General features: G+C 36.0%; 1 protein-coding gene across 4 annotated transcripts in view; it reads left to right on the top strand.

The window, feature by feature from the left end:
- Rpn11 (regulatory particle non-ATPase 11) overlaps positions 1 to 15,641 on the top strand; it is a 36,879-nt gene that overhangs the window by 16,004 nt on the left and 5,234 nt on the right. For all 4 annotated transcript variants that reach the window (XM_083115565.1, XM_083115562.1, XM_083115564.1 and 1 more), the window contains exons 3-5: positions 2,212 to 2,428; positions 6,684 to 6,796; positions 8,733 to 8,933. In XM_083115565.1, coding sequence (XP_082971691.1) covers positions 2,212 to 2,428; positions 6,684 to 6,796; positions 8,733 to 8,933 — 531 coding nt within the window. The remainder of the gene's footprint in view (positions 1 to 2,211; positions 2,429 to 6,683; positions 6,797 to 8,732; positions 8,934 to 15,641) is intronic.

Raw genomic sequence — 15,641 nt, 5'->3', positions numbered from 1 at the left:
TCCTTTGGTTTATAATTTTGACACAAAATGCATGATAAATTATGGAAGTTCATTATCACTTCATGCTATAGAAAGAAATTTATTGTAATACAATACTATTACCCATATGGTTACTCTTTTCTTCTAATTATTTTGTTTTCTTGGAAATAATAGATCATATTGTAATCTCATGTGCTGTTACAAGTTTAGAAAATTATAAATAATAGTTTGGCGTGGGTAAGCCCATTGGGCGCCAGTATGACGGTATCAGGTTGACTACCATCATAATGTGAATAAAAAAAAAAATTTTTATTACTTGAAATTTACGATTTGAGGTCGTATTTGGTGGTTTGTATTTGTAGAAAATTAATTTGCATCACTTTGGCTTTGATATAATTGAAGTACGTATGTAAATTGCACGTATTTAAAAATGTTTTATATCTCAGCGATGTAATTTGGGTTAGTGAAGTATCACGAAAATTGCCAATTTATGCATAATCACAAATATGTTTGGTTTCAATAGCTTTTATTTGCTCTTTTATTATTATATGGGTGCAAACATGTATTTAAAATGTATTATTAGCATGTACTAACCATTTAAAATTAATTTTGGTTGATTTTCGACAAAAACTTACGATTTGCCAAAATGAGCGCCTTGAAAAGTAATCCTAAACTTGGAAGTAATCCTAAACTTGTGAAACATAGCCAACTCACATAAAGGGAAAAATCTAAGTTGCGCGTAAATAACCTTTTTCCCACCAAAATTGTAAAGCTTAAAATAACTGAAAAAGGTGAAAATAAAATAAGTAAACAGGTAATAGAATATTGTAATATCTATTGTATTGTATCTAAATTATTTTACAAGCGTTTTTATGCATGATATTTGTACAATTCAAAATTTGTAACTTGAAATGTATCCGCGAGTTTGTATTCTGTGAAAAAAGTGGTAACAGTGAGAGTTTGCATACACTGTTTCATCTTTAAGATCATCTGGGACTGACGAGAAGTCACAAAAATGTTTCGGAAAGTGAAATTTGAAGAAATTGATTAAAAAGGAAGATCCGTCGATATTTTAAAGCATATCATCGCAGATAAGTATTATGTTTACTTTTAAAAGTTGAAACATCATCGCTAAAGGCGTAAAAGGTCCAAAGGACATAAATTTGGTGACCGGCTGGAATCACATAAAATGGCAGCCATCTTCGTTTTATAAGGAATCTACGAATAAATATTATACATGCATGTAGATACTTTAAATTAAAGGCCTATTTCGTAAATGTACAAAAAGTGCTTAATTGGGATGTGGAAAGTGAATTGAACATATTATTTACATAATTCGTCTTGGTTTTCGCCGATTGATTATCGAGTATTTCTTGCCGAATTACGACGTATAAATCTGCGAAAGATCGGAAGTAATTCTTCTTAGAAACAATTTGACTTGAAGTAATAAAAGTAAAGATAAACCTGAAATATGCCAAAAGGTTGATGTAAAGCAATATTTATGCTTCATTGTACAAATATATACTAAAGAATGTACAGAATTTATGTGTGAACTTGTCTAATTCATTGTTCAATTTTGTTTAAATATAAAGTGCATTAATACACGTTTTTGGTAATTTTTCTTAAGTACTGAAATGTGAATACATATTTCTGCCAGCAATTTTGCAACATAGAAAATTTAAAATTTGAACTTCTCGTATTTTGTCATGTAAAATTATGAAACCATTTTCTTTATTTTTTTTAATGTGAATTTCATCTCGACCGTATAGTTCACTAAGCCGAGGAAAGAAGGTCGTGATATCATCAATGGGATCAATGTGCTCAGGCCTATGGAGGATACTTTGAATAAAGTATTCATTTACCCCCACACCCCCTATACGCCTTCATGGCGTGGTGCTATGCACAGGGGAACACTTTACCTTTTTTACACCGACAGTGTCGTTTTGTACCTTTTCATTTGATCAACCCTTGTATTTCAATTTGGTCCAGGAATCTTTTTTTTTTATTTTTGCGGATCAATTTAAATATGGTCCATGTTCCGTATTGAAATGAAACAATAACCAACTTAGACTGAATTAAAATTGTGCGAGAAAAAAAGGTTCCAGTCCTACTGTGGAACCTGTTACAATTTATGTGTTCCTGGACCTTAACAATTCTGGTTGAGGCATCTTATCATTTTTATGTATACTGTTAAAAAAAATCAACAAAATTAATATTTGTGTCCCACTTTAGGGTGTGAGTGTGGAGGCTGTGGACCCAGTGTTCCAGGCCAAGATGCTGGACATGTTGAAACAGACGGGTCGCCCCGAGATGGTGGTGGGGTGGTACCACTCCCACCCTGGGTTTGGCTGCTGGCTGTCAGGAGTTGACATCAACACCCAGCAGAGCTTTGAGGCATTGTCTGAGAGAGCCGTCGCTGTTGTGGTGGACCCCATTCAGAGTGTGAAAGGTAATATTGACTTCTCTGTCTGGAATTTGAATCAGAATCATCAAACAAGTGTGTTTGTTTTAGTTTGAAGATCAGAGTTCTGATTGCATAAAGATTTTTACAACTTGTGTGAAAGGATGGGTAATGCATTTAGAACACTAGAGATGGATATGGAGACACTAAGATGCATCTTTGAAGGTCACAGAAAGCAAGAGATGGACCAATATGACATTTTTGCTGATATCAATTGGGGAAATCCAGTGTTGTGTGTGTCATATTCATACACATAAGGTGCAAGATTCTAGATATGTAATACGTTTGAAATAGTCATAATGAACTGATTTCATAGAATTATAAAGTACTTCTTACAAATGAAGAAGACATGTCTGAAGTTTTAAAAATGTAGCCAAGTTGGAGTTCATTTTTCTCTGAAGCATTTAGGCTACAGATGTCAACTATTTTTGTTGGTGAAATATGCAAATTTTATGCATTCACAAACATTTAAACCTGAATGCAATTAAAAACAATAATTTTCAGATTAATTCATTTTGTTACATGGTGTAGGGCAACTTTTCGTGGAATTTCCCAGTAACAATAAATACTATAATATTCTATTGATAAACTAAAGGAGCCTCCATTAAACATTCACATCGTACGAAACAAAGGCATAGATTTTCACTAAAGTACATGCCACTTACAGAAAAATTGCATTGGTATTATTATTAATATCTAAGGAACTAAAAGTTAAAATATACAAAACAGTAATTTTGCATGTAGTATTATATGGATGTGAAACTTGGTCCCTTACATTGAAAGAGGAACATAAATTGAGAGTATTTGAAAATAAGATCCTTAAGAAAATATTTGGACCTAAAAGGGATGGCCATGGGCAGACCATGTGGCACGAATGTGAAAGGAAAGAGGAGTTTGCAGGATTCTTGTTGGGAAACCTGATGGTAAGAGACCTGTAGGAACGCCAAGACGAAGATGGAGGGATAACGTTGAGATGGACTTAAAGGAAATTTGTAGGGATGGAAAAGAGTATATAGATCTTGCTCAAGATAGGGACAGATGGAAGGCCTGTGTTGCTGCAGCCATGAACCTTTGGGTTTAAGAAGGCTAGAGAGTTAGTTAGTTAGTTTTATTGATAAACTGATAATTGCATTTGTGAATATTGATAGAGTACCAATCAGTCTTCTGTATCCTCATTAAGTTGAAGGGTTTTTTCCACATGAAATTAATATAGTAAACAAGCCTAAACTACTAAGCATGTTTAAATAATAACACTAAAAAATAAGAGCACCAAACCTTTTCACGGAGGATATAGAAGCATTGCACAATTTGAAAAAGACAGTTTTAACATTTCTTTTGCCCAGGGCAGATTATGAAAGGGGCAAAGGGTTAAGTTCATTTACAACAGTTTTTCGTCTACACAATATATGTAATGGTTAATGCATATATTAGATTCCTGTGCCCATAAGTGTTAAAATGATATATCTATGGTGCTATCAGTTTCAAGATGTGTGTGAAAGTGTTAAGGATGAGCAGAGACTGCACAGGAACCAACACTCATTGGCCTTAGGCTGTGTCTTGACCCTTGACCCTCTGTACCCCCTAGAGAAAGTGAAATATTTTACATGGTTTATGAAGATTTTGTTGTTTATAAATATTTTCAGTTGATTTTTGCTCTTGAAAATGTGTTATTGCAAAGTAAAGTACATCTGTTATCTTACTGTGAAGCAGAACAGCCCGAAGGCTTCACGCAAGTGAATATAGCACCCAAAATGACTTTCCACAACAGTAGCTAGTATAATTTTACGTAGTGTGGTGTGTGAAAGTACTGTTAATTTATTTATCCATCCACCACAGCCTCACTCACAATGTGTATAGTCTGAGATTCAACTTGCGCACTCGTAACCGCAGTACTCGATCACGAGTTTTCCTTCCTTTGCCGTACGAACTGACTAGCAGTTTGCAACTTGTAGTTTTAGGTTTCGTGTGGTCGTTGTTTTCTCTCATGTTGTAAAGCGTTCGTGTGACCATTAGCCAGTTTCCTCCAACAGTTGTCTCAGCCAGCACGAAGCCAAGCGTTATCACCATTGAGGCGATAAGCTTGAAGGAAGTTGCCAGTCCAGCTGAGCTAAGATCGTGCTTTGGCAAAGCAGCTTTTCACATCATTTGCTTTTCATTTGAATAGGTAAAAAGTCAAAACCAGTTTGAAGCATATTTTTCTTTTCTTCAAGATTTTTCTTGTTTAATTAATTTGCCGTTTATCACAAAAGTTACAGTTGAAATTACAGTTTATGTAATTGCATCACTACATTATATACACAGGTTAATCCCGATGATGTAAGGTGATGGATGATAAAACACTGGTGATGTGATTGAATGTAAGTATGAGTGCCTTTTGAATTGTAATATATATTCAATGTGAGAGTATGTTACATGTGTGAGATTATCCAATCAATAGTTCAAGGTGGGATTTTTATTCAGAATATTTACATATGTAAGGAATTGTTTGGCTGCATCATATTTACATAGGGGTATTTATTAATAACATTATCCTTTTGATAAGTTGCATTGTGAACATTAAATAATAATAGACCTTCGTTGAAGTATATCTACATTGCATTTGTAAATATATATATATACATATTCTTGCTGATTTTTGATCAAGAATAGAATCTAAATTGTTGAAGTTGTCTGTTGATGCGCATTTTAATATTGGATGCCAAACTTTGTTACAATAAATAGGTTCGTTAAAATAGATTCCAGTTTTACATACTACAGACCAGTACAATCATTATTTTCCTGTAGTTTACAGTTATTACAAGCATAAGAAGACAGTTTTTCGTTGTGATGTTTCAGGAGAACACACACTCCCTTCATCAGACATTTATTTTCATTTTGACTAAAGATACAGTTATAACAATGGTTAGCAATTTTTTAAACAAAAAGAACACCTTATATAATGCATGTTGTCAATGTTACATTGTTGTAATATAGCAACTTAACTGTGAAAAGAAGCAGTGTGTTTTATTTTTATTTCAGATAAAAAAATGATCACATTATTTTTTATTTAAAATTATGAATCCCAAATATCATCATCAACTAATGTAATCAATTTTTTTTTATCTGAAATAAAAATAAAACAGACTGCTTCTTTTCACAGTTAAGTTGCTATATTACAACAATGTAACATTGACAACATGCATTATATAATGGGTTCTTTTTGTTTAAAAAATTGCTAACCATTGTTATAACTGTATCTTTAGTCAAAATAAAAATAAATAAAGGGATAAATGATGAAGGGAGCGTGTGTTCTCCTGAAACGTCACAACGAAAAACTGTTTTCTTATGCTTGTAACAACCGTAAACTATAGGAAAATAATTCTACAATGCAAGTAATGTGTACATACAAGAAAAACTATTAGTGCATGGATTGCTTTGCTTCCTACGATCATTAACTGTGTGGGCGCATGAATGAGGAAGAGTGTTTTTGCACGTGACTTTCTTGGGAGTAATGGAAGTCGTCAAAACGATGCTAGCAAAAGCTTACATACATAAACTTTTGCTACAGTAGTTAGGTTAGGATTGTTGTGTTTGGTACTGGTAGTTATTTTCAGCATGTTCTGTCGCTATTTTAGTGTACATACAAACAGTTTTTACTAACAAAAAGTGGCGAAAGTACTCCGTTACTTGTGCTTTCCTAACGCTGGAACCACTTTTACATTATGTAAAACATTGAAATCTATCGATTAAAAAATATCTGTGTAATTCTTGAGGGGGTACAGTGGGTAAACAGCCCCGGTACAAAGAGCACACTTGAAGTGTAGTCTTGGCGGAAGTGACGTCACCTAGAGCAGTTTGAAAGCGCCAAGTACACGAGCAATCGAGACCACAGCACGGAGAACACATCACTGTAGGCTTGATGAAGTGACTCCTGCACTCGTTCATTTGTTTGAAATCATGGAGGTAGGAAAGCAACAAGTTGTTTGAAGTCGTTCTAGTGTGTCGATATGTATGTATAAGAACATTCGAAAATGCCATGTGATTTATACCGTGAAAAGTGTTTAAAACAAAGGAAAAAAGTGTCCTGTTTTATCTACTGATCATATTTGGCGCTGCAGTCGAACTGCAATTCGAAAGACTGTCACTTCCAGTTCACGACTGCAGACCATTGTCAGAGGATGTTCTCTTCACCTTTTGGGTGTGGCCGTAGAACACACATTGGTAGTCTTGAAAAGCATTAATACTTTTGTTTTTCATTTTTCAGGGAAAGTTGTAATTGATGCCTTCAGGTTGATAAATCCAAACATGATGGTTCTAGGGCAAGAGCCTAGGCAGACGACGTCCAATCTGGGTCATTTGCAGAAACCTTCAGTGCAAGTTAGTATCTTTATTTTTTCTGCTTCCTTTTCTCTTATTTGTGGTCATGGAAATGCAAATTGACATGCATTACTTCATACTATGTCTGTTCCTTGGTTGGTTGGTGCGCCATGGTGTAGGCAGTCTCTGCCATTTGATCTGAGTATTAAACATCCTGTGTCTCGGATATGATAAGTTGAGAGCTAGAGTCCTTTGGGATGATTATTTGTTTACTTGTATTCTTAGTTTTTACAATGGGATAAATTTAAGAAAAGTAGAAAGAAGCAGTTACACAATGAATTTTGTCAATAATATTTACATTGTCGAAACAACAATTTAAAGGGTCTAACCACGTAGTGGCAGCTTCCTTGCCTTGTAATCAAGGAATCCCGGGTTCAGTACCCGGTGGAGGCACATAGTGTTTTGGATTCCACTTTAAACTGTAGGTCCAGTCCCGATTAGCCTTACTGTGCATGAAAATGCCAAATCAATCAACCAACATAACTGTCAATCAAGCAGTTTTATTATTATTCTAAATGCTATCAAATTTTAATTATGGATAAAAATTTATCATTTTTATTTTTACAATGATTTGATCTCTTCTGTAGGGTTAAATTTCAAAGGTGGTGCCTTACCCCACTTGTGAAAAGAGATAATTCCATATTGCAGTTCTTATTTAATTAATGCAATTAAGAGTGTGAAGGTTGCCCCCAGAGGGTGAATACCTCTGTTCAAAGCAACAAAAATTAACTCAATCGATATCTCCAAAACTAGTAAATATATGAATGTAATATTTAATAAAGTTGAAAATCTTTCAAATACAGTGCGGACTCTTATTTAATTAACAACATTAAATATGGTCCCGGGTTCGATACCCGGTGGAGTCACATAGTAGTTCGGATCCTACTTTAAGCTGTAGGTCCAGTCCTGATTAGCCTTACTGTGCATAAAGTGGACTTAAAACACCAAAATCAATCAAAACAACATTAAATATAATTCATATATTATTAAATATAATAATAAATTGCTTGTATCACAGTTAAATTGTTGCAACAATGTAACATTATTGACAAAATCATCCTATAACTGGTTCTTTTCATTTTTGTTACATTTATCCCATTGTTATAACTCACGGGCTTTTTATGTAGTGGCTCCCTGCTGCCAAAATCTGTGACTATTAAAAAAACAATACAAAGTCTCTTCACGTTAGTACACATACAAGCAATGAAGATATAATGTGTGTGATCAGGTGTTAATTCATTCAGCGATACAATATTCATGAAATAAAAATGATAATGCAGACAGTAAGGAAAGCTGGGTAACAGATATTTAAAACAGGAATACAGCATTGTTTGGATTCCCTCATTTAATTGTTGTCCTGTTTCTTCTAACAACATGTTCATTGTAGAAAAGCAATCACCAATGCTTTCTCTTTCATCTTTAATTTCTCTCTTAAAAAGCAACAACTTTCTTTTGAAGCCAACTTGTCTGATAGATGCAAGATTATCATTCCTTGTAGAGATACATTCAGAATGTTCAGTTTCTGAAAAATATCAAAGTTGTCAATTTCTGTACAAAGGCACCATGAATGGAATGGTTTTCTTCTACAAGGTGCAAGTGCATTTCCTGTCTCAGTTCAAAAACACGAGGGGTGACATTGCCGTGGGACAAACAACGTGAGTTGCAATAATACAGAAGAAGATATTGATATGTTTTTTATTAACACTTTTAAGCTTTCAGAAGAAATAAATATTTTTTCGGAAGTGTTTGTGCCTCCCATGCAAAACTTTGGTGCCTCTTGAGGCATGCCGAGCCGCACAGTTTGAATTTCACTGTTTTAACTGAACACATGCGTGAAATGTTACATCAAATATTGTGTTTATATGCTTGTAAAGATCGCCTTGTTCAGAAATCCTTGTCTTCGTCTTTTAAAATTTGATTTCCTTGCGTTTTCCAGGCCCTCATTCATGGGTTGAACAGACATTACTACTCCATTAGTATCAACTACAGGAAGAATGAGCTGGAGCAGAAGATGCTTTTGAACTTGCACAAGAAGTCATGGATGGATGGCCTCTCGTTGGCTGACTACGAGGAAAATCGCAGGCTCAACGAGCAGACTGTGCAAGAAATGCTCGAGTTGGCACGGAATTATAACAAGGTTGGTAGAATGCATTCTGTAGTATTCCAAATCATATTTTGAAGTGGCTTTGGCTATATCCAGGCAGTGGAGATATGCTATATCCATATATATGGCTCAGCGTCGAATGACATGGGTACCTGGGGGGTAAAGGTGGTCAGGGGCAAGATACTGATCACATCACCCCCACACCCTCCATACACCTTCATGGCGTGGTGCTAAGCACAGGGGACCACTTTAGCTTTTTTGGCTATATCCAGATGGTGGAATGAAAGTAAGACATACAGAGAGATGCAAGTGGGGTAAAACCAGGGGTTCGCTTGATAGTGCATTGGTACAGAATGTGAGGAATGTTCAGTAAGTGCATTTTAGTAAGCTGTAAAAACTGCTTACTTTCCACCCATCACATAATATGGTGATAAGCCCCTTAACTAAAGCAATAATTTAATAAATGCCCCAAACAAGAAAATAAAATATGTCTATTAAAAATTGTGGTCTAGTTGCTGGGGAGTCTCACTGTCATGCAGGCTCATAAAGAGGCTCTGGTGCTCACCCAGTCTCAATTCAATTCGTACCTGGGGGTTAAAGGCAGCAGGAGCGTGATACTAATCACATCACCTCCAGTATGGTGGAGATCAAGAATGTGTGAGGCCCTACTCCCACATTCCCCAAATGTGCCTTCATGGCATGGTGCTATATGCACAGGGAACTTTACCTTATTGAAAACTTCCTAATTCATCATCCATTGCCATTTTCTGCCTCTGGCTGGGTCGGCATACAAGTCAAGCCTCTCCATTTTCCCTTGGTCTTCCAGCATTCCACTTTCCATGGTGTTCCGATCTTGTCCTCTTCTCCTAACACTCTCCGCCATCTGCTCTTTTCACCAACATCTTGGTCTCCCCCTGGGCCTTATTCTCACTCCTTGTGCATGGCAAGCTCTTACTGGTAGTCTTTCTGCATCCATCCTCTTCATGTGTCCAAACCATGTCATCTGTGCCTGATCTATCCTGTCCTGAAGCTTCACCACCCCTACTGTCTGTCAGATCTCCTCATTCCTTATTCTATCCCGTCTAGTCTTCCCAAATACACTCCTTAAAAATTTCATCTCCACTGCCTGCATCTTTCTTTTGTCTCCGCCATTGTCCAAGTCTCTGTTACATACATAATTTTTGGCACATACTATGTGTTCTATATTACCTTCTTGCATTTCATAGGTACGTCCCTGTTCTATATTAATCTTCAAACGCTTTGATATAGTCCACCACCCATTTGTCCTCTTCTGTTTACCTCCTCATCTATTCTTTCACTTCTCTCAGTTATGTTTCCTAGATATTTGAAACTCTCCACTACCCTCAACTCGTCCGTATCCATCTTTATTCTTAGTTCATTTCTGGCTCTGTTTCTTGTTGTTATTAGCACCTCACTCTTTTCTGCAAAACTAATTCATTACCTAACTAGAGCAAAAATTATACAGTCGGGGCTGTAAAGGGACCTTCCACACATACAAGGACAAACACAGGACATGACTCCACAGGGGATTATGTTGGTCGTAGGTCCGGATGCTGGAAGCAGTTACTGGCGTGTACTATGGGAAAGTGAGGACGACTTTTCAGAAGGGCACCCCAGTGCCATTGTTCATGTGCTTGCGGAAGAGGAACATGGGTTTAGGTAGATCTTTGTCCTAGAAATCATAACCCTCAATTCATTCTTGTCCTCCTCATATTACTGACAATTTAATACAGAATTGTGTATTATTATTCCTCATATAATTGTGATTTTATAACACATATGTTCCACCACTCCCTTCCTTTCTCACAACCATATGTTTACACTTTCATTGACAGAATAGAAATATAGTAGAACCATGATTTTACATTTTCACATAATACATTCAATCTTCATGGTACAGTGGGATGCACAAGTATTGCTCGGCAATGACTATTTTCATTAGTTTTTCTCGTGTATTCCATGTGTTCTCTGTACACTTCGCAACATCTTATTTGACCGCCCTCAAAAATTCCAAAGTCCGGAATTCGTAAATTTGGCAGCATAGCGCTTCAGAGCCAACTAAGAGTAGCCAACTTTGCAACATTTCTTCTTCCTGAATGAAAACGCTCGTGATTTTTTTTCATTCTTTCACATTCCATAAAGTAAAGATACCCTAAAGCAGTAATAAAATATATGAAGACAAAAAAATGTTAAGTAGAAATACGAATGTTGAAAATATTTCAAGATTCATCGTTCTGAATTTGAAAATAGGAAAATGTATGTGCATTGTGAAACACTGAACAGGTTCTCATCCACCTGGAAAGAATTGCGGTCACATTTGAATGCAAAATGGCAAATTTATGATGATTTTATGCGAAATGTTTAGTAAAGATACCTTGCACAACACCAAACGATTCTGCAGAATGTGTCTTTCCTTGGTTCTTGGCGAGAAATGGTTCGAAACTCCGGCACAATGTTGCTTCAACTGAGATTAACGTGTTTTACTGACATTTGTGTTAGCAATCTCCTGGAGTAGTTGGTTAGATGACAACACTTTCGTTTTTTTACGGTTTTTGTCGAGATCGAAACATCGTAGGTTCAAATCCCACCCTTTCCTTATTATTTTTTCCTTTTTATTTACCGAGTACGAAGTGTTCTAATAACGTAATAAAGTATTATATCATATTACTGTAAATATTTATGCGATTCATGCTCAGTGGCGGCGATTAGGTTTCAGAACTGATGAGGCAAGGTGGTTGGAGGGCAAGGACAGTTTCTTTCCCTTGGTAGATAATGTTTAGCATAGTGCTGGGTCATCTGCTCCTCCACACTCCATAATCGTCGCCACTGTGCATGCCTCAAGTAATGCTTCTAGTAATGTTTTTAATCTTTCAGTGATTGGCAGGATTTTAGGAAATACTTTCCCTTTCATTCAGCTGTTATAAGTTAACACATATTAAGAACTTACATGTCAACTTTCTGCATCCAGAAATGCTGGACATAAATCGCATAAATATCAACGGAAATATCCAAGAAAAGTAGATAAGCATTCTCGTCCAAAGCCATTTACTTCCCGAAAAAGATTTTGCAAAGAAGTAGGGTTGACCCCATGACCTTCCATGCCATAAGCAAACGATCCCCCTACACCACACGGTTCACTTTATTTTATGCACTCGGTTCGGATCCCACTTTAAACTGTAGGTCCAGGCCCGATTAGCCTTACTATGCATAAAGTTGACTTAAAACACCAAATCAACCAATTCATCTTCTTTCAGAGTGGGCCTTCTATGATACTGTAGTCAGCCAGCATCCGAAAATACAGTTCTGCTTCGCGTATACCAGAGTGTAATTGCATTTAATATTGAAGCTAATTTTACTTTAAAACTACAGATTAAAGCGATAATAGTGTCCAGAAAAAGAACCTCATAGTAGATCTTTACACAAAGTATTTTAATCCATTGCCAAACATTTCAGTTAAGAATAATATTAATATATGTAATCCGGTCGCGAAGTCCTACAACGGCTGGGGGTCGGTCGGGCTTACCACCCGTCCCCCTAGTCTGGCTGCAGATCTCCATGCCCCCTTGGTGGCTCGCGTGGGAGGGAGGCCAGCAGTCGGTAGGTAAGCCTTGGCTCGATATTGGGCTGTTGCGCTATTGGATTATTATCAAGTTCATATTCCGAAAATGGCTTGGAGTTTTCCACCACGAAAATATGTTTTTCAGTTTGAAGTTCGTTAGTATTATCATTCAAGGTTTCCACTGTTTTAATTTCACACATATTTTATATTTCATACGTTCCTCTCTCTTTTCATACAGTCTTTGGAAAAAAGCTGAAGTTTCTGGTCAAACGAGGTCTGGTTCAAATTACTCCTTTTCGCCCTCCTGTTCCTACTTTAAACAAACAACAAAATAATTCGTAACTAAACGATTGCTTGTTCAAAGCATGGAATTTTTACACAATTTACAAAATATGACAAAACGCCAATAGACATGTTCATCATTTTTCCCTTTCAGCGTTTCTCGATTTTATCTGAATTCGTTTCCTCATGAAAATTGCCATGAGGAAATTATAGATATGACATTATATGTGAATTGGTTTCTTCAAACTGGTAGCAAATTTTAACATGAGCTACCTGGAGAAGAGGTAGCATGCTTGATTCTTACGAGGGAGGTCGTAGGTTCGATTCTCCACCTAGGCAGGAATTTTTTCAGGAGTATATTGTTGGGTGTAAAGTTTATCCACCGTGCTAAGAAGTTAACATTGGTCTCTGTAGTTCACGACAGGAAAGGAAATAGTAAGAGAAAGTTATTTCGATGATAGGAGGAAGTCTCATGCCACGTGGAATGCGCAGAATCAAGTTACATAGAGCTAAGTCTGTAATGGTGGTTTCGAATATTGCAAAGTTAGTGCGGAAAGTTTGTTATATCTGATACTCGTACTTTCTGTTCAAAGAAGACGAACATTTTAGATACAAAGCAGTGAGGAATTAACGATCGTTATGAGGTTTTGAATTTTTTGTTATGAGGTTTTGAATTTTTTTGTTTGTCACTCACTATATAAATACTTAGTAGTTTCTTATCGAATCGGCCTTCGTCGCACTAACAATTTATTTATGTTAATTAGCGATTTACTATTAGTTTTAGACGCATGTTCAGATGGTGGTGAGAGGATTGACAACAGTCATTACGAAGGAATGGACATAAAATTACCAATCTTAGCGATTTGAACTCATTAAACGCTCTCCTTCGTTACAGCACTACTTCACTACTTAACATAACTGTGTATCTTTTTTTAGTATATCGAAATCAAATAATCAATATTTTAGATGTCAGTGAAGAACAAACAATTCATAACTTAAATAACATTACATTTTGCATCCTGAATACATATATGTGATTTGTGAATTAATCATTATGTGTGTGTTAACACAACATATGAACAATAACTAAAAAGAAAAGTTTTAACTTTAAATCCTGGAAATCTCCAACTTCTAAGGGGAAATATGCGCAGAAGGGACGTCCCTCAAGTGTGCATCGGATTCATTTGTTAAATATTCTAATATCAACGGTATCTGTTCAGCAAACAAAAAAAAGAAGAAAGAGGAGAGGTTGGGATTTGAACCCGCGACCTTTCACGCTTAATGAAAAATAAGGCTAGCAGCATCTAACCAACTGCTCTACGTTTACTTACTGACAACATGCACTTAAAAACATGTTGACGTTTATGAAGACTCCCACCTTCCTGTGTTTCAAGCACATTTTCTCGACAAGTCGTGTAAAATATATGTTTTTGAGAACTGTTCGATATTATGCAAGGTATTGTAAATAAAATGTCGCATCAACTCCTCACAAATTTGCTTCTTTCTGCAGAAACTTGATGGCAATTTCCTCCAGGTGGAGAAAAACTCTGTTCAGTGTTTCAAACCCCCCAAATTTCAAGTCAAGCAAGCATAATCGGAAATATCCTTCATGGTTCTTTTTCCAATTTATTATTTCTGTTTGATTGTGTATTATAATAGCGGTTTATAGTTTCTAAGTTCATGGAAAGTGTTAAATTGAAAATCTATCACCGCAACGTTTCTCGTCTAGTGGAAGGACCTACTCACAGGTGGCTACTCTCACCTGGAGCTGAAGTGCAATGTTGCTAAGTTTACGATTTCGGGACTTAGAATTCTTTCCGGGCGGTCAAATAAGATGTTGAGAAGTGTACACTGGTGCAAAGGTTATCAGTTTGTGTGGCACTTTGTTTTCAATTCTTGATATTCTCATTGTGTAAAACAAAGAGAATAAACATGGTGATGGACAGTTTGCTTGGTAATATTTAAACATCCCACTGTACCTTCTTTTCTTCTTAATTTTTTGGCTCACGCCACGTATTTTTTGCGATTTCTAGCCCAAATTGCAGAGTTATATGTTCCAAACTCTTGGTTAATGTCTTCCACTTTTTTTCGAAAGACTATTGACTTATTCAGTGCCGTTGTCCCCCCACTGTACCAATAGAGCAAAATGCATTTTTTTCATATTTTGAAGTTTTATCACCTTCGTCCCCTGAAAAATATAAATTGAGGCTCCATTGTAAATGTAGTTTTCACTTCAATTTTTTTTCTTGTTTTCCAATGAGATTGAATACCATGTTCTCTTGATTGGTCAACAGTCTGTCTTCTTGCTTGAACATAACCTTGAATACAAGGAGAAAAATGGCATGCTGTGATGTCACTTCCTTCCCTTCAAGCATGGAATTCAACTTATTGTTGAAGGTTTGTTTGTGTGCGAATGACTCAAGGATTCTGAATGCAATCAATTTGTCAATTTTTCTCATTTTTAATGATCTATTGGTAAGGACATGAAGTTTTAGTTTTATTTTTCCCTACATTTTGGTGTTATTTTTTGCGGTTTATGGCAAAATTTGGTGTTATTTGTACTGTTCCTTCTAGTTTTAGATTTTCACATTGTTTTAGTTCTGGAAAATTGAGACATATTTCAGTTTTATTGCAAAAAAAAAAAATGTCTTGTCTTTGTAAGAAGTGACCATATTTCTTCCATTTGGAAAACTATTTCATCACATCAGCCACCAAATATGAAATGTTTTTATTGAATGATAACACCCAAATCTTTGAACACAATCACACACATCATATTTTCCTAACAATGCGAAAAAATCCCTCTGCAACCTCAAAATAGTTTTGTGTACACACATACACCCCCCCCCCCAAACAAAACAGTTGCTTTTTCCTGAAAA

This window comes from Lepisma saccharinum, chromosome 30 (genome assembly GCF_977018435.1).
Source record: "Lepisma saccharinum chromosome 30, izLepSacc3.1, whole genome shotgun sequence".
In the NCBI taxonomy this organism is placed as follows: domain Eukaryota; kingdom Metazoa; phylum Arthropoda; class Insecta; order Zygentoma; family Lepismatidae; genus Lepisma; species Lepisma saccharinum.
Note: the sequence above shows the minus strand (reverse complement) of the source record. Positions and strands in the feature narration are given on the sequence as shown.